The sequence below is a fragment of the Canis lupus genome, chromosome 19 (assembly GCF_003254725.2).
Source record: "Canis lupus dingo isolate Sandy chromosome 19, ASM325472v2, whole genome shotgun sequence".
Classification (NCBI taxonomy): domain Eukaryota; kingdom Metazoa; phylum Chordata; class Mammalia; order Carnivora; family Canidae; genus Canis; species Canis lupus.
The window spans coordinates 31,315,585-31,334,516 of NC_064261.1; the positions used below are offsets into that span (position 1 = coordinate 31,315,585).

The 18,932-nt window shown below is 42.6% G+C and overlaps 1 protein-coding gene across 18 annotated transcripts in view; it reads right to left on the bottom strand.

Moving 5' to 3' along the window:
* Positions 1-18,932, bottom strand: part of LOC112647948 (transmembrane protein 177) — a 124,660-nt gene that overhangs the window by 77,702 nt on the left and 28,026 nt on the right. For 13 of the 18 annotated variants that reach the window (XM_025429331.3, XM_025429283.3, XM_025429302.3 and 10 more), the window contains one exon: positions 14,310-14,413. In XM_025429331.3, the coding sequence (XP_025285116.2) occupies positions 14,310-14,413 (104 nt within the window). Of the gene's footprint in view, positions 1-1,651; positions 1,740-1,839; positions 1,939-14,309; positions 14,414-16,698; positions 16,793-18,932 lie in introns of those variants that run through there. The other 5 variants (XM_035702196.2, XM_035702195.2, XM_035702197.2 and 2 more) reach the window with 3 other exon arrangements.

The following is an 18,932-nucleotide window of genomic DNA, read 5'->3' on the forward strand; positions in this document are numbered from 1 at the left end:
AAAGTCATGTCATGAATACCAACAAGAAAAATAAAGCAGGGTATGAGGGAGGCAGGCAAAACATGTCATGCTATTTAAGAGGGGATGAACAAAAGGCTTCTCTGGTGAGAAGATGTTGCAGCCAAGACCTGAAGGAGGAAAAGGACCCAGGCACTCACCATCCCACAGTGAGCTCCTGCTGCCTCAGGGCCTTGGTGTTTGCTATTTCCTCAGCCTGGAAAGCCCTTTGTCCAGATCTTCTTTTAGTTTTTTTAATCCTACTCTCTTAAATCACTGTTTTGCCATCTTCCCTCCCCTAGGCTCAAATACAGTTTTACAAAAGCAAGGTACCTGCCTGTTACTATGTTCCCAGCCCAATAAACACTTGTTGAATGAGTGAATGAACCAAGTTTCACAGGAAACTCCTCCTGATTCTCCATCCTTAGGAGTCTTCACCCCACCACACACTTCTGTCAGCCCTGTGGTACCCAGGTGACACCTAGTCTGTTACCTTCTCAAGTTCATAACTCTCCCACTAGACTGCAAGGCCCTAAAGCTGACACTGGGCCCCAAAGCCCTGGATTCCTAGTGCAGTGCTTCAGAAATAGCTATTTGTCAACTTCCTGAAGTACCAGTCCAAATCTTTTTTTTTTTTTTATTCAATATGTTATTTATTTATCTGAGGCAGAGAGAGAGAGAATGAGAGAGCACAAACAGGGGGTGGAGAGAGGGAGAAACAGACTTCCCGCTGAGTAGGGAGTCCAATGTGAGGCTTGATCCCGAGACCCTGAGATCATGACCTGAACTGAAGGCAGATGCTTAACCAACTGAGCCACCCAGGTGCCCCCAGAAGTCCAGATCTTTAAATGACATCCATTAGTGACCCAAGAGCTCACTGCAGGGGTGAGTGAATCAGCAGAAAGGCAATGTTCCATAGGCCAACCTAGGATCAGCTGAACAGAAACTCCAAGGTGTGCTGTTCAGTACCTTGACCACCTACTAGGTCAGAAAATACACTATCTGACCTGTAGTTCACTGGGGGCTTTAGATGAAGAACATTCTATTGCTTCTGTTCTAGCTCATTAACTTACAAAAAAAAATAACAAGCTCTGGAGCAAGGATTAATGTTTGCCTTGACCCGGCTGATTTATTTTTAAGTGCTTTCAGCCCACACCTAATACATAAAGCACACTGGAGGTGTAGCCCGGGCAACCAGAGTACACTGCTTTTTTCTATTAGCAGGGATACCAGTTAGCACAGCTCTGTTAACGGAACTTGGCTGCAGCTGATTGTCAGATGTTAATAGCTCTTAGCGGTGTGCCTACCTAGCAGAGGCAGCCTACTACTTGGTGAAAACTAATGGTGGGAGAAGGGACTTGCTAGTCTCCTGTTTTATTTTGTTTTTTAAAGCTTTTTTTTTTTTAAAGATTTATTTATTTATGATAGAGAGAGAGAGAGAGAGAGAGAGAGGCAGAGACATGGGAGGAGGGAGAAGCAGGCTCCATGCTGGGAGCCCAACATGGGACTCGATCCCAGGACTCCAGGATTGCTCCCTGGGCCAAAGGCAGGCGCTAAACCGCTGAGCCACCCAGGGATCCCCAAGTCTCCCGTTTTTAAAGTGAAAAGGCTTCCCCTGTCCCCGAATTACAATTCTGTTTTAAAAAACCCAAACCTCGATTTAATGGCTTCAGTCCAATTTCAGATCACCACCCTTAACATCAGCAGGGATAATGTTAAATCACAGGGCAGGGAGGCTGGTAAGGCAGAGGGAGAGAGGAAAGGAAAATTAAGAAATAAACTAAAGGCTAAGAAAATCCTAGTCTATCAATAAAATGGGTATAATGAAGAAAATGTAGCAACCTGAAAAATGCCGTAATGATTAACGAAGTGACCAGAAATTATCACTGGATCTTTGCCTTGATGATAATTATGTAAAGTATGCATAAATACAGCCAATCACTAAAAGGAGATAGGAAAATAAAAGTATGTTATTTGCTAGGGCGGTTAGGCCCAGGATGGGGATCATTTTTTAAACATTTTTCTTTCATGTCCATACAGCATCATTACAATATTGTTATACTTTTAAAATAACTTTTTCTTCAAAATCCTCAGAAAGCACAGATTATCCTTCCTAAATTATCACAGAGTCATGTAAGCCACATGCTTGAAGTGTTAGTAAGTATTGGTTTTAATCTTCCAGGATTTAGGGTTTTACGAGCTGTGTGATTTGGGGTAAATTTCTTAATCTCTCTAAGCTTTGGGTGGGAATTTAATAGCTGTGTAGTTTAAAAATCGTCCATGAACAAGCTGTTGATGAACTCTGTTTTGAATTCACTGGGCTACAGAAGGGGGAGCTTCAAGAGTGTTCCTCCCATCTGACTCACCCCTATGAATCACATGTCATGCACTGGGACACTTGCAGGCCACCATCACTGCCCAGGGCGTAGGGACAACACTGACTCTGACTCGTTGGGCCCTGTATGAGCTCTGTGGCTTGGCTTGCTACTTCACCCAAGCCTCAGTTTTCTCATCAGCAAAATGGGACAAGGTTTAAAGGAGAAAAGAATGTACAAGGTCTGGGATAATGCTAATTACTCAGTACACAGTGTGTGTCCTATAAATGTGTCCTTCCCAACATTTGTGCCAAACAAAATGAGTAATAATTTATTGTGTCAGGAAGAGCTCCTGGCTGGTCAGTTGGTGGAATGTGTGACTCTTGATATTGGGGCTGTGAATTGGAGTCCCACATTGGGCGTGGAGCCTATTAAAGAAAAAAGTTACAAAATATAAAATGTCAGGAGGCTCTGGGTAACTCGGTTAAACAGCCAGCTCTTGATTTTGGCTCAGGTTGTGATCTCAAGCTCCCTGGATGGAGCCCCACTTCAGGCCCCACATTGGGCCCCATCCTCAGCAGGAAGTCTGCCAGAGATTCCCTCTCCCCCTGCCCCTCTCCTGTGTGCTCTCTCTCTCTCAAATAAATAAATAAATTTTTAAAAAATAAATAAAATAGGGAATCCCTGGGTGGTTCAGCGGTTTAGTGCCTGCCTGCAGCCCAGGACATGATCCTGGAGTCCTGGGATCGAGTCCCACATCAGGCTCCCTGCAGGAAGAGGAAATATTTCTTGGAAAAAGTTATATAGTTGACTATGAATCATGACAGCGAGGGGCACTGACGCCCTGTGAAACTGAACACCCATATATAACTTTTGCCTCCCCCAAAACAACAAATAGCCTACTGTTGACCCAAAGTCTTATCAATGACATGAACAATTAATACATATTTGTATGTATGTTCTGTGTATGATAGGTAATATGCTTACCATAAAGCAAGTCAGAGAAAAGAAGATATTAAAAGAATCATAAGGAAGAGAAGATACATTTGCAATTGTGCTGTACTTATTGAAAAAAAATCTGCATAGAAGTGGACCTGCGCAATTCAAACATGTATGATCAAAGGTTAACTGTACCTGACTCATTTGAGTTCTAAAGAAGGAAGACGCAATTGCCTCATGATGCCAAGCCACGGATGAGTTTCCCAAAGCACTAGGTCTTTCTTTTTGCAGCATAAAAGTGCCAAATGCAGGAGATTCTACTAGTCAAAACAAGGGCTGGGCTGCCTCTGGGAAGGTCTATTTTAAAATTTAGGCCCAGGGGAGCCTGGGTGTCTCAGTCGGTTAAGTGTCTCCCCTCACCCTCTCATCCCCAAACCCCAACCCTGCTCATAAGTATGCGCTCTCTCGGAAGAAAAAAAAAATTTAGGCCTGGGGACTTTCTGTAAAGGGGTGAAATATGAGCGCTGAGGCTTTCAGTTACCAGTGTTCACTTCTAAGTTTCCCTGGGGAAGAAACAACTTGCTCAGCTGATGCAGAAGTGGGACAGATACTGCTAATTACCCCAGGACTTATTTTATTTATTTATTTATTTATTTATTTATTTATTTATTTATTTATGAGAGAGAGTGAGAGAGCAAGGGAGAGAAAGTGCACACACACAGATGAGAGTAGGATAGAGAGAGAGAATCTCCAGCAGACTCAGTGCTAAGTCCCCCTTCAATCTCACAACCTTGAGATCGTGACCTGATCCTAAAGCAAGAGTCAGATGCCTAACTGATTGAGCCACCCAGGCACCCCTCCTAGCACTTATTTTAATCTTTAATTCCCTTCTCTCTCCAGCAAACCTTGGTGACTGAAACCAGAAACAATCAGTAAAATGGAGTCTTTGGGGATCTTTTCCTCCCTGACCATCAAATGGCCAAAATGCAGACACTGGGAGCAGGAGCAGGACAGCCTGGCGGCCCTGCCCATGCTAATGGAAGCTGAGGAGCAGTCTGAGTAGACGGATGCTAGGGAGAGCCAAGTCAGGCCAGTAATTCATTTGCTGTCAAGCTGTAACCTGCAGGCAGGGAGCAGTGAGTGCAGCACACATGTATTACATGGCCACCGTCCTGGGCGCTGTCCAGCACACAAAGAGTTCTGGGAGGCCAGAGAAGCTGTATGGGTTGCTTATCACTGAATTTAAGAGCTGCATGAGGCATCATGCACAGCGCCTGTATTTCCCCATCACCTAGAGGGATGCCAGGAGCTATGTCCCCTGTCCCCAGCCTCACCAACCCTTCAGTAAAGCCTGATTATGCTACCATTTGCCATCCAGGCCAAGCTGGGCTTCCTTCCTAAGGCACAGTCTGTGTCTCATTGGTGCTACTTCAACCCACTATCCCCTTAGGAGCACAATGAGGCCATGCCACACCCCCTGCTGAAAACCCTCTCCTGGATTCCCTCCCAGCTCAGAACCAAACCCTAACTCTTACCCTTCTCAGGTCCCTGAGGCCTCTCCAGCTTGGTCTCCCTCCACCTTCTTCCCCTTGGGTGCACTGTCCACACACTTTGGGCTTTGGGGCTTCCCTCAAATGTGACCCTGCTAAGCCTGTTCCAACCTGATGGCATTGGGAGCTTCCTCCATTTGAAACCATCTTCTCTGGGTCCTGACCACCAGATAAGAGCAGTCACTTGGTCACATCCCTGTGTATTGTTTTTCTTCACAACCATTTCTACCCTGGGCACTATCCTCTTGGTGTGCCTGTCTCTCTTCTCCATACTGGGACCTCAGAGCCGGGAGCAGGTCTGTCTTGTTCCTGGGGCAGCCCAGCGCCTACCACAGCACCAAATGCACAGCAGGCCCAGAGTGCTTAGTTCTAGAATGAATGCAAATGTAGGGCCACAGGGCAGGATTAAACCCATCCACAGGGACAAACAAGCCCAGCAGCATTTCTGGTACAAGACAGTGAAGTGGAGCTATTTGAACTTGACTACCCTCCTGTAAAACTCAACAAAACAACAAGAAAAAAATGTTTAAAATGAAAGAGAAAGAAAATCTTCTGTTAAATGAGGGAAATGACTATACTTCCAAACCCTTGTACAGTAAGGTGTAGGAGAGAGATGAGAGCCGAGAAGGCAACAGATTTCCCCAAGGGTAAGAGGAATGGCCCTGAAAACAAACACCTACCTACTCTTTGTTTTTTTGTTTTTTATTTTTATTTATTTATGATAGTCACACACACACACACACACAGAGGCAGAGACATAGGCAGAGGGAGAAGCAGGCTCCATGCACCGGGAGCCCGATGTGGGATTCGATCCCGGGTCTCCAGGGTTGCGCCCTGGGCCAAAGGCAGGCGCTAAACCACTGCACCACCCAGGGATCTCCCTACCTACTCTTTGATTAAAGTGACAAAATAGGGAATGTGGCTGGACTCTGGAAAAGTGGGGATTAGGACAGAAGAGATGTGACCTCAGCATCCTGGAAGAACAGGGAGACAGCTTTAGAAGTAACTATGTTGACCTGACATTTCTATTGTTTTAGACCTGGGACTGGAAGGCTGGAGGTGACATCATGGGGACAGAAGGGAGGAACTGACCACACAACGGCAGCACACAACACTCATGATGACTCACCTGGCCCTTGTGAGCCTGGGGGTGGGGGGGGCGGGCAGCAATGGGAGATATTCTCCCAGGATTCAGGAGACCCCAGACTATGTGCCAGACCCTGGCTTCCAATCCCAGCTCTGCCCTTGGACAACTTATCTAAACACCCCATGCCTTGGGTTCCTCATCTACAAAGTGGACACACTAATAGCATAGACTCATAAATACTGTTGGGAGTATGAAATGAGTGGTGCTGATGCTTGGCACATTGTAAGTGCCATGTAAGCATCAGCTACTATGATAATTATTATCACCATCATCATTCCTTTCCCATGTTATTCTTCTGCTGGCAGCAGGTCCTACTCAAAGGTGAGTAAGATGCTGAGTAGAACCAGTACCAAAAAAAAGGTATTTTTTAAAGATTTTATTTATTTGAGAGAGTGAAAGAGAGAGACTGAGAGAGACTGAGAGACAGAGAGAGAGAGAGAAAGAGAGAGAGAGAGAAACAGACTCCCTGCTGACTGGAAGCCCCATGTGGGGCTCAAACCTGGGACCCAGAGATCATGACCTGAGCCAAAGGCAGACGCTTAACCAACTGAGCCACCAAGGTGCCGCTAACACAGTTATTATGCATAAAAACTGCAAATTCAAAAATTAATACACTTTGAAGGAGGAAAAGGACATGAGTAAAAGCAGGTGAAGAACACACAGCACAAGAGGGATGACCTCAGAACTCAGAGGGTTCACCAGAGTCTTGAAAAAATTATAGACAGCCTGATCTTGCCACAGTGAGAGTCACCAGTTTCAAGGAAGCAACAGTAGAACACACTAAAAGGAGATGAAGAGACAGTTGGTGGCACTTAGGAATCATGCAGAAAAAAGAAAAGGAACAGTCACTGAGGTAGACACTGTATTAGACAGAACTACAAAACCCCCACACACATACATATATGCACATGTATGGAAACACAGGCAGAGCCATGGCAGGCAGGAATGAGGAATCCACACAAAGTTAAAAAGTTAAATTAATTTAAAGAAGGTAACAGGGGCACCTGGGATGCTCAGTGATTGAGCATCTGCCTTAGGTTGTGATCCCAGGGTCCTGGGATCAAGTCCCATATCGGGCTCCCCACAGGGAGCCTGCTTCTCCCTCTGCCTGTGTCTCTGCTTCTCTCTCTCTCTGTGTGTATCTCTCATGAATAAATAAATAAAATCTTAAAAAAAAAAAACAAGGAAGATAACAGATACCAAGGGCAAGGGTAGCCAACACCTACATATAATTTATATTCCTGAGCAAGAGAACAAAGCAAATAGAAGATTGAAATATTCCTAATTTTAATTAGTTGAAAAATTTCCTCAAATAAAGAAAGTCCTTTTTCTCCACATCACATGCACATGCCATGGTCAAGGAAAACAAATGATACAGAGCAACACCAATATGTATCCTGGCAAAGTACTTAACTTCAAGACTGAAACAAAAACAAAAACAAAAAGAATTCTAAGGGCATCCAGAATTCACCTTGGGTGGGTAAAGATTCCAGGCAGCCTCTGAATTCCTAGCACATTCAAAGTAAAGAGCAGTTGAGCGATGTCTACCAAGTTCTGAGGGGAACAGAATTGTAAATCAAGACAAGTCAAGTTGTCCTTCAAGATGACAGACGGCAGAGACATGGTCAAACATGTAAGCATCCTCGGTATGTAGCCTCCGGGAATTTATGGTTAACAAGCTGCTGGATTACACAATCCAGACAAGCCAGGAACGGAATAGACAAAAAACTTAGAATGGAGAAAATGTGTATCAAAGAATGGAGGTGACACCCAGGTTCTACTGAAATAGAAACTAAGTAACTGTGGCATTTCTGGTCATAAGACAGATGCAAATGCTGTAAACCCAGATAAGGTTAGATAATCTCACGGAACACAAAGCCATTAGGAGGGAGGGAGGGACAGTGTGTGGATGCTACCTCTCTCCTTTCTGCACTGCCAAGTTTCTAGCTGAACTTCAAGTGTGCAGCTGAAGACAACAGTGGTTCTGTCCTCTTAATGTCTTTATAATCTCTTTTCTTAATTTGAGCAGTAAATTTTAAGAATATCACACATACCAAGGAAGTTCATCAATTCCTTTGGCTTCACCATTTTTTAAAACCACATCAAGTAACACATATTTTTATAACAAACATACTTGATTTTTACAAAGCCACTTCTTAAAGAACTATTTATGTTTGCTCAACCCACTATCTCCCACACTTATTTACACCCAGAGCTTTTCTCTTCTTTCTTTCTTTTTTTTTTTTTTTAAACTTTGTTGTTGCTATTACCCGGTTTTAGGTATATCATCTTTTTCAGACCAGCCCTGTGGGACCCACAGAAAGGCCTGCTCTCCTGCAAGCAAAGCTGGCATTCCCTTTCAGTGTCCTGGAAGATAGGATTTTCCAGCAGGATTTTCAAGCCATCCCTGAGCCTCAGTGGGACTGGCACTTCTGGATGAGCAGCAGAGGTACTGAGTTTGGTCAAGGTACAGGAATTGGTCTCTGGGTGAGGTTCACTGAACCCTGCTGGCCAACTGAACTCAAACCAGGCCAGACAAATGGTCATCTTGAACAAGAGATACCTAGGGACTCTGAAGGCAAGAACACACAAGGCCTGGTTGAGAGCTATTTTTAATCTCCTAAATTTCCTCTCACAAAATAGAATTTTCCTAAACTCTTAGTCTGTAATAAAGTTCTATTTGTTGTCCTCTCCTGTATCAAGGTGTCCTAGCATCGTTACTCTTCCAGTTTAGGGGAGAAGGTGAGATCTTGAGTCTGGAGTCAGACAGACCCTGTTGCCTTGAGCATGTCATCTGGCTCCCTGAGTCTTGGTGTTGATGGCTGTAAAAGGCAATGCTACTATCTCCTTCCTCATAGGGTTGCGGGATGCAATGGGGAGGTGCATGCAATATACTTAGCACAGCGACCGTCACGTGGTTAACAATTAGTAAATGGGAGCAATTATTAGCATTAGGCCAGCACCCTGTGTATAACCACTGCCACCCTCAAGGAACACAGAGTATCAGGGAAAATACGGCATTGCTACCCATGTGACAGAGTCGTTCAGAGCCTGTGCATAAAGAATTACCACCTGCCTGTCTAGCTTTTCCTGCTTTTTTCAGAATGCTGCAATAAATCAATTATATATGTCCTTAAATAAGAGGCTTAGGGAACTCATTTGCATTTGATGTATTAACTGTCCCTAATTGTTCTCACTTACTCACTATTAAATTTTGTGCTTTAAAAAGTCATAAAAACATCTGATCTCTTGATTTTACTTCTCATAAGCATTCTATTCCAACTTGGCATATCGCTTCTGGCTCTTCTCTGGTTTGCTGAACTAGAAGGTGATCAGAAGCACTTTGCTGGTATATTTTACTCATTTCTATCACTTGCCAAAGATATAGCTGTATGTCTCCATTTCTCTATGTAGCCATATGATCAGTATTCTTTTCTGGGATGAAGCTATCCATGATGGTCCTAGCCACCAACAAGAAACATTTTATGGGGGCTTCTTTTGTGTGCTGAAGATCCAAAGACTGTACCATCGTCTCGACAATCCTGGTCTGTCCCCTGCACTTATACAACACAGGTGCATAGTGAGGTGGGTAGAAGAAGCAGGGGCAACCTTCCCTATTCATATTATGGGTTTGCTCATAGATTCCCAAAGGCTTCTGGAACCTGCTGGTAAGGCTTATAATATGATAGAATACCTCAGTCTGGGGATGGGGGAGGGATGGGGAAGAGGGCCCTTGGGAGAAAAAAGAGGCAAAAAAGAAATGAGTTAACACTCACTTCCTTTTTTTTAATATTTCATTTATTTATTCATGAGAGACACAGAGAGAGAGGCAGAGACACAGGCAGAGGGAGAAGCAGGCTCCACCTGCAGGGAGCCCGACGTGGAACTCGATCCTGGGTCCCCAGGATCAGGAGCTGGGCTGAAGTCTGCGCTAAACCGCTGAGCCACCAGAGCTGCCCAACACTCACTTCCTTTTGAAACCAGTAAATGCTGGGGTATGAGGAGCATCTTGGAAGGTATTGCAGGAGTATGAATGAATCGACTGGGATCACATGATTGGACTAGGAGTCAAGTCTTTATGCTCCTCCCGCAAGAGTAGGTATACAGAGGTGCCTTGGACTTTGACAGGTCAGCTGCAGTGTTTATGGCATTCTAGTGCTCATCCCAGGGGAAGGGAAGCTGTTCTTTGTCAAGATGTGCTGTCAGATGGGCCTATAGGTAACACTTACAAACAAAAAGTAGTGTAGGTCCAAAGAAGGGGAAGAGGTACTGGGATTATGCCCAAATCAATATAAAATTGTCATAAATTTGCATTTCATAAGAAAATGCAAAATATAAAATTACTTATGTTGGCTGATGTATTCCTTGGTAACGAGAAAAAAGATAACAAAAGTATTAAAACTTTCTATAAGAACTCCACGCAAAAGTCCTCAGGGACTCTTGCTTAACTAGCCATTTTATGCTACAATTTGCTATTTATATGAATTGTATGCATTCCTCCTGGTGTATGTGACACCAAGCAAATGTCCAGGATCTCAAAGTGGTCCAAAGTAAACAAGTCCAACAATTTTGTGTGGCATTTGGCTGTTCTCCAACACTAATAAGATCTTGGCCAAAGTCATGTAGTGCTGGCTCTTCCAAAATGATCAACAGAGTGTTCTTGATGTTTTAATTGCATGTGATTTCTTGTCAGCCATATAAAGAAGGTCACAAAATCCTGTACCTCTTGTCCCCAATCAAGAAGATCTTGGCACCATCAGCAGATCCAGCTTCTGACAGCTGTAGTGCACTCATGCATCTTAAGGATGCCCGGTGGGCAAATGGCCAGTTGAGTTAAAGTCGGGGGGGGGGTACTATGTCAGATTCACAGCTTGTAAATGGAATTAGCTTAATTCAGATTTTTTCATTTGGCAAGCCTGAGCACAAAATGCCTGGGAGGCATGGATAAATGATGTTTCTCATTCCTAGAGAAGATGTTGCTTTATAACCCCATGGACCACAGATGTCTCCATGGGGTGTAGACAATCAGTTACGAAAATATGCCTAAGAGTATGTATATTTATACATCCTAACTGGGTAAAATCTGCCCATGGTGCTTTGTCTATCAGGGCCCAATGTGTAAAATGGGGGCAATAAGGAGTTACTGGCCAAAAAATGATCCATGACTGTCCAACTGTATAAAATCTATGAGTCAAGTCAGATGCCTGGCAAGTTGCAAAAGCCCAGAATCTGCCTGGGCCACATACCAGCCGAACTGCATTCACTGTCCTTGCAGTCAGAGCTTTTTACTGCAGGTGGGTAAAAGTCATTGTAAATCCCATAGCCTCAAAAAAAAAAATTCCCATAGCCTCAAAGATGTATAACAGGTGTATATAGAGACCTCAACAAAAGGAAACCAAAGCAAGAAAGTGCCTGAGAGACCAGTGGACCAAGGAATGCACTAAGCCTCATAAAATGACTCCTGAGAAGGCTGAAGGATCCAGCTTAGACCAGCTTGTAAAGCCACATCAGCAATGCCATCCACATGATGCAGAACATTTAATATCATAAAGATGGGGTCTCCATTGTTAAAGAGCCCTGGCTTGTTCTCATTTGTTCGTTCATTCATTCACTTGCTTGCTCACTTACTGTCTTCCTCCTTCCCTCTCTCCCTCACTCATGCCTTCACTTGCATCACACTCTTCTGATTTTCCTCCTAGGTCTCTGTCCCAGACCCACTTCTCCTTGGTGTCCTCTGAGGGCCAGTGTGTCCAGGGCTTGGTTCTCCATCCACTCCTCTTCTCTAGCTAAACCCACGCCTTGGGCAACCTCATCTCTATCCCACAGCTGTACATTCCATCAGTACCTAGGTGACACTGAAATTTATGCCCCTATCTCACACCTCTCTCCTGTCTCCAAACTGGTATATTCAATTTAATTTCACTTAAAGGAGGAATTTAAAAGACATGCAACAAACCAATCACTGGGAACAACCAGAAAGCCTATCAGATGGATCAAAGTGCTCATGGATCACCCATTTGTCTGAATCATGTGGCTGTGCAATTTATAATCTGAGGGCTCAGAGAAACGCCTGTATGATTTTGAAGTGTTTTGTGTATAGTTGTCATCCATCTATGTTCAACACTGTATTTGTTTATTGTGTATGCAGTCTTCAGATTTTGAATTGGCTGTGTTTCAAACGCTTTTAGTAGATTAATACTCTGTATCCTGGGACATAGTTCTTTGTAGAAGTACAGCTTGGCCATAAGAATCTCTAGCTTGCTTTCAAAATCTCCCTGCCTTTTCCTTGTCATTGACACCAGCTCAGTTCAGGCTCTCAAAGTCTATGTGATTTCATTCCCAACACACTGGTTTCCTGGTCTCTTGCCTGTATTCACTTCAGTCACCCCTGCACACTGCAGCTGTGCTGACCTTCCCAAACAACAGGTGGTTCCCTTCTGCCTATGGAGCTTAACAGAATTATAGACCATCAAGTGGGGCAGGATCATTTAGATGAACCTAGTCCAGTGATTGCCAAACACCACTCCAAGGAATGTCCCCATCAGGATCACTGGGGGAGGGGGGGATGCTTGTTACTGGCACAGAAAACCAGACTCATAAATCACTGGGGATGGGTTTTTTTGGCTTCATCACTGTCTTAAGTGTTCAGCATCTTGGGGTAGTGTCCAACTCTAAGCCCCATCTGCTGACTCTCCTCTGCAACACCCACCAGTCTTCACTGATGGTGAACTAGCTACTGAATAAAACATCAATTCCATATTTGGGCATCTTTGATGATGCACCAGGAGCTGCCAGGCCCAAGGCTTTTCCTTTCTACACCATAGGGATTCTTCTTACTGACACATCTGGCCTGCCTCCAGTACCTTTCTCTTCTCTACGTTCCTACAGTGACCTGATACCCTTTTACCAGGGTTTATCTGGATATGCTTAGTGTGTGTCTTTCAGGGACAGTCCCAGGGGGCCAGGGTAGTCTGATGGCCTAGAGTAGGCCAGGAGTCTCTTCTGTCTTGCTATCATCTCTTAAGTCGAGTCTAGACTAAGATCACAGGAGATAGCTCACTTTACCAACTTACCTCCTAGGTCAAATTCTTACAAGATCTTCAGAGTTAAGGTAAAAATTCAATTTTATTTTATGAGGCAGTACACAGACTTTGGAACCAGAATGTCCAGTTTCAAATCCTACCCCTGACACTTAACTGCTGAGTGTCCCTGGACAAGTCATTTAATCCCTTGGTGCCTCATTTCTAGGTCTATAAAATGGAAAGAATAATTATACCAATCTTACATAATTTTGGTATGGATTAAATATACATGTACTTATATAAAATGTATCTATATCTGTCACTTGGAATAGTACCTGCACATAATAGTCACTAAGTAAGGGCTACTATTATGATTCTACCAAAAGACAGTGAGAACACCAACTATAATTAAAAGTAGAAATATAATCTTGTTTAGTATAATTCTGGTAACTACTTATTCTCTCTTTTTAAAGCCTAGAAATAATAGAGCTTCTCTCTGGAAAGAGAATTGAGTCTTGCTTTTACAATATAAATAGTAAGCTAGCTATATTGTATTTCAAAAATCTCAGAATGGCTCCTGGTTCTCTAATAAATAATCTACATACATCTCATAATTTAGAAGTAATTCAAAATTTCTGCTTTGAACACTCATAGATGTACTTGGAATCAGGATATTAATGGCTACCTACCCAGACATTCAAAAACAAAACTATTTTTGTGTTCATAATAGAACACTGTAGACAGATATTTCAAGCCCAAACCCAAACATCAAGAGACAGATACTGGGAAGCAGAAATCACTTCAGATGGAGATTTTGCTTTCAAAAGTTCTGAGCAGCATTAGGATCTATGCCTTTTGGGGCAGGCAAAGACAGACTGCATGCATGCAGTAAATTCATGACAGCTTCAATTATATTGAAAGTTTAGTTAGAGATAGTATTCCCATTTTATCTGAAATTGAATAAAATGGATACACCAAAAAAAAAAAAATAAAATAAAAAAATAAAAAAAAATGGATACACCAAGGATACACCAAGAGCCAAAATTAGAATAGGAATGGTTAACTTCAGATTTCAAGTTTTGGTCTTAGAAGAAATTTATCTGGACACTATTATAAATTATCTGCATGATACAAATGATCTCAAAGTGTCCTCACTCTCAAGTGTCCAATCCCAATTTACAATATGTCAGACACATCAAATTTGTTATTGTTACACATGTGAAAATATCATATTGAAATGTAGTTTACTCTCTTTAATAACTTGAGGCCTACTCTCCAAATCCTCTTTGATCTGAGAATTCTAAGGAAATTGGAAACTTGAAATCTTGACTGTCCTTACCTGATACTGGGTCAATAGTAAAGGCTTCATGAGACTGAACCAAAGTGATATGAAACTCGAAGTCTACAGGGCAGTTGCACTGCAAAGGGAGAACATATTTTTTGCTGCAAAAAAAAAAAAAAAAAGGAAAAAATTTCTTTATAACTAGTTCTTTTGATATCAAGTAATAGAGACTCAAGCTACATAAAAACAACCACAACAGGGATTACAATCAACGCAGGTATAATAATTCCTGGGTGACACCTATCACACATGTGTCCTAGATATTAACTCTTCTGATCCCATGATCATCCCCACTTACCGACAAGGCAAATGAAGCAAAAAAGAGGGTAAGTGTTGTGCCCAAGGTGACTCGGCTAGTTAGTGGCAGAACTGGGATTCAAGGCAGGTCAACTGTGCCCAGTTTCTAACACTCCAAGTACTTCTGTCCACACTGCCTCTTGTGTACTGTCAGGTTTATCCTGTGGATACTGTGAGTGACAGGGAAAGGGCTTCTCTGCCACACAATGGGCTCCAGGAAACCTAGGGAATGCTGAATGAGCAGGCTTTACACAAAGAAGCCTGAGAAGCCCCTGGCCTTTGCAGAGCTTGGACCTAGACCGTGTTAAAGAAACCACACTTCCAGTTGTATTTGACCGCAATGTACCAGAGACTCCTTGTTTGATAGGAAGGCCAACAAGCAGTAGAGGACCTGGACAGCTCCCTCTCCCAAGACAAGTCCGACTTCCAAGTGTGCTTGAAGTTGTCCCTTATGGCACTGTAGGAGTTGCTATGGCTGTGGCATTTCTCAGAGAGCCCTGAGTTTCTCCTCATGTCTTCTCCTTCTATCTAGGGGGCCAGAGTTTGCAGGATGAGTGAGGTATGGAGAAGCTGAGTTCTCTAGTTGTCACTTGGCATCCCACAGATGCAGAGCTGGGACAGGTGATCAGAACTCCTTTCAGCAGCTGGGCACTGAACTCCTCCCCTAACAGACTCAGCCCTGCCCTCCATCCCTGCCTTTCCTTCTGCCTCCTCCCTTATCTACCTCATAACTCCTGTGCCCCTGCAGTCCATCTTGCCCTCCTGCCCATGGTTGGTCCCTACCTCTTAACATTTTGATGAAAGCCTTCCTGCCAAATGCCCTTCTCCCTCTCATTTTCCAGTCCATGTGGAAGAACGTGACTGTGATTAGGTTCAGCAGAGCTGCCAGGCCAGCTAGCATGCTGCCTTCTGGGTGGTGCCCATCCCGACCTAGTCTACCTGGAAACTTCTCCTGTCAGGACACACTTCCTTACCTACCTGTCTAGTAGGAGAGTCTAAGTCCTATGAAGACAGAGCTGAGCCTACTTGCTTCTCCAGCATAACCTCAACAAAATTCCAGAGTCCTGCACAGGCCAAGTACTCAATGAATATTTGTTGGAGCAAAGTAAAATAACTCTTTTTCAGTAGTAATTCTGGGGATACGGTATAGTTTAGATGTGGTTTTAAAAATTATGCCAAGAACATTTTTATTTGGCTTTAAATTCATTATCTTTAAAAAATTTATGGACTATTCCAAATGTAAAGAAAAATATAGAGAATAATGTAATAGAGATCCCTTTACTCACTGCCAAGCTCTTGAATCTTCTGCTTTGAGCAAATCAGTGTTTTATTTTTAAGGTTTTTTTTTTTTATTTGAGAAAGAGAGAAAAAGAGAGAAAGAGAATAAACAGAGGGGAGGGGTAGAGGGAGAAGAAGAAGCAGATTCTCTGCTAAGCAGGCAGCTGGACATGGGGCTTGATCTCAGAACCCTGAGATCATGACCTGAGCCTGTCAGAGGCTTAACCAATTGAGCCACCCAGGTGCCCCCAGTGTTTTATTTTTAAAGAAATAAAACATTACAGAACACTTGAAACTCCCTGTACACCTCTCCCCATCTTCTACTTCATCCTTCCCCAAGGGTAGGGGAAAGGATGTCTCATGCCCATGCATTTTATAACACCACAACATATGTAGGTACTCACAAAATACATAATATTGTATTATTTGTTTTCAACAATATCGCTCTAAAACTTGCTAATGCTGCTTAATGCTATCTTTCTGAGATTTATCCACAATAATCAATTTTTATCTACGACACATGAAGTATTGTTCATTCATTTTACTAGTGAAGAGTATTCTATTCCATGACTATATCATTCTTACTTACCTACTCTTTTTTTGTTTAAATATTTTATTTTTTTAATTTATTTATGATAGTCACACACACACACACACACACACACACAGAGGCAGAGACATAGGCAGAGGGAGAAGCAGGCTCCATGTACCGGGAGCCCGACGTGGGATTCGATCCCGGGTCTCCAGGATCACGCCCTGGGCCAAAGGCAGGCACCAAACCGCTGCACCACCCAGGGATCCCATTACTTACCTACTCTTGCTGAAGGGCATTTAGATTGGACTTTTCCACTATTGCAATGGCCATTCTTGTGTGTGACTCCTTATGGCTCTGTACCAGAGCTACCCTAGGTGTACCCGAGAAATGGAATTGCTGGGTATTAGTAAAGTAAAATGATCAGTTTTACTAGATATGGCCCAAATGCTCTCCAAAGCCCTTTTACCGATGTATACGTCTATTAGCAGCCTACGAGAGTGCTTGTTGCTAACTAACACAGGATTTTCAGACATTTTAACTTCTACTGACCCAATGAGGGTGAAATGGTATCTCATTTTATTTTCATATTCATTTTTCTGAGGTTGAACTTCTATTCATATGGATCCATTTGGGTTCTCTCCTTTATCAATTACCTGTACAGATCCTTTACCTATTTTTCTATGAACTTGTTCTGTTTTCTTATTATTTTGTAAATTTTAGATATTAATTTTGTCAATTATATCCAGTGATATAAATTCAAGATAAGGGTCATTATATAGAGTAATCTCTTCAGCCAACAGTGAGATGAGCCCTCCATAGGCTTTTTAACCAAGCTCATAAATCCTGTGCTCAGTCAGGCTCTCTAGAAGTACCTAGTCCATTTTAACTCACTGAGATGCTTCCTAATTCTGAAACACAGAATTAATGAATGAAGGTCATTACATTTTCAAGCCAATTTACCCTAATAGACTCTCGGGCCCCACTGAACATCAGCTATGCCACAGCACTGGGGAGATAAAACTAACAGTACAAGTTACAGATGCCCGCCAAGAAGTGAGTCTTGGGCAGTGGTCAATGTGAAGTCTAAACTGCTCAGACATGATCTCTGAAGATCAGGCCAGTAACTCTCATAGCCACCAGAGCCAGATAGCGCTTGGGTTGGTAACCCCAGTGATCTACTCAGAGCTGCCCATGGGGGTAAAGCCAGCTACTCAAGAATGTTTTTGCTAAGAGCTGAATATTTGCATTTTCCTGAACTAAAACAAAAAAAGACTACTGGGCTTTTTATATATCCCCAATTTTAAACTAATTTGAGCTCTGATAATTCCCATAGAAAAGGTGTCAAGGTGTTTGTTTAGTGATGATTACATGAAGCCAAGTTCCTGATGCAGTAACTAGTCTGGAAAAACAAACAATTCCTTAAGGGTACAGAATTCCAAGTAACCTGATTCAGAATGAGACATGGCAATGTAAATAACACAGATTTGCTTTCATTACTGCAGCTCATATTATGGAAGTTGAATAAGCATAGATGATCACCATAATCATAAATCACCATAAATCATAAATCACAGTCTAGATGAATTTGGGTCGCAAGGAATTTTGACAAATATATGGTTTGATTAGAAAATTTTCATATTTGAAAAAACCAGGATCCTGTTAGAATCTAAGAGGACTTAGAAATTCTAAACTAGGAACGCCTAGGTGGCTTAGTGGTTGAGCATCTGCCTTTGGCTCAGGGCATGATCCCGGGGTCTTGGGATTGAGTCCCACATCAGGTTGCCTACAGGGAGCCTGCTTCTCCCTCTGCCTATATCTCTGCCTCTCTCCTGTGTCTCTCATGAATAAATAAATAAATAATATTATAAAAAAGAAATTCTAAACTAAATACCCATCCTAAATACCATTAAAACTGATCCACACTGAAGAAACATGAATAAATACATATATCTTATGCCTATGGTTCCTCAGGCACAAACAGGACCCTGAGTTCTCCTAACTTTGAGGAAGCAGCCAGTTAAAATATCAAAGCAGATATAAGCAGGTACTTTTGAAGTTAACCACAATTTTTATCCCCGTTACCTTATCATTTAAACATTTTATCAGTTATGCTAAGGCTACATATAAAGTACTTTTAAATGATGTATAAAAATATACCAAGTTCTGGGCAGCTCTGGTGGCTGAGCGGTTTGGCGCCGCCTTCAGCCCAGGGCCTGATCCTGGAGATCCAGGATCGAGTCCCTGCATGGAGCCTGCTTCTCCCTCTGCCTGTGTCTCTGCCTCTCTCTCTGTGTCTCTCATGAATGAATAAATACAATCTTAAAAAAAAAATATGCCAAGTTCTATAAAAGAATTATTCCCTATTTTGAATAAAATTCAACACAAACCACTTATTTTTTTTACTATCTTTAAAATTTAAACTCAATTAATTAATATAGAGTGTATTATTAGTTTCAGGAGGTAGATAGAGTCCAGTGATTCATTAGTCTTATATAACACCCATTGCTCAT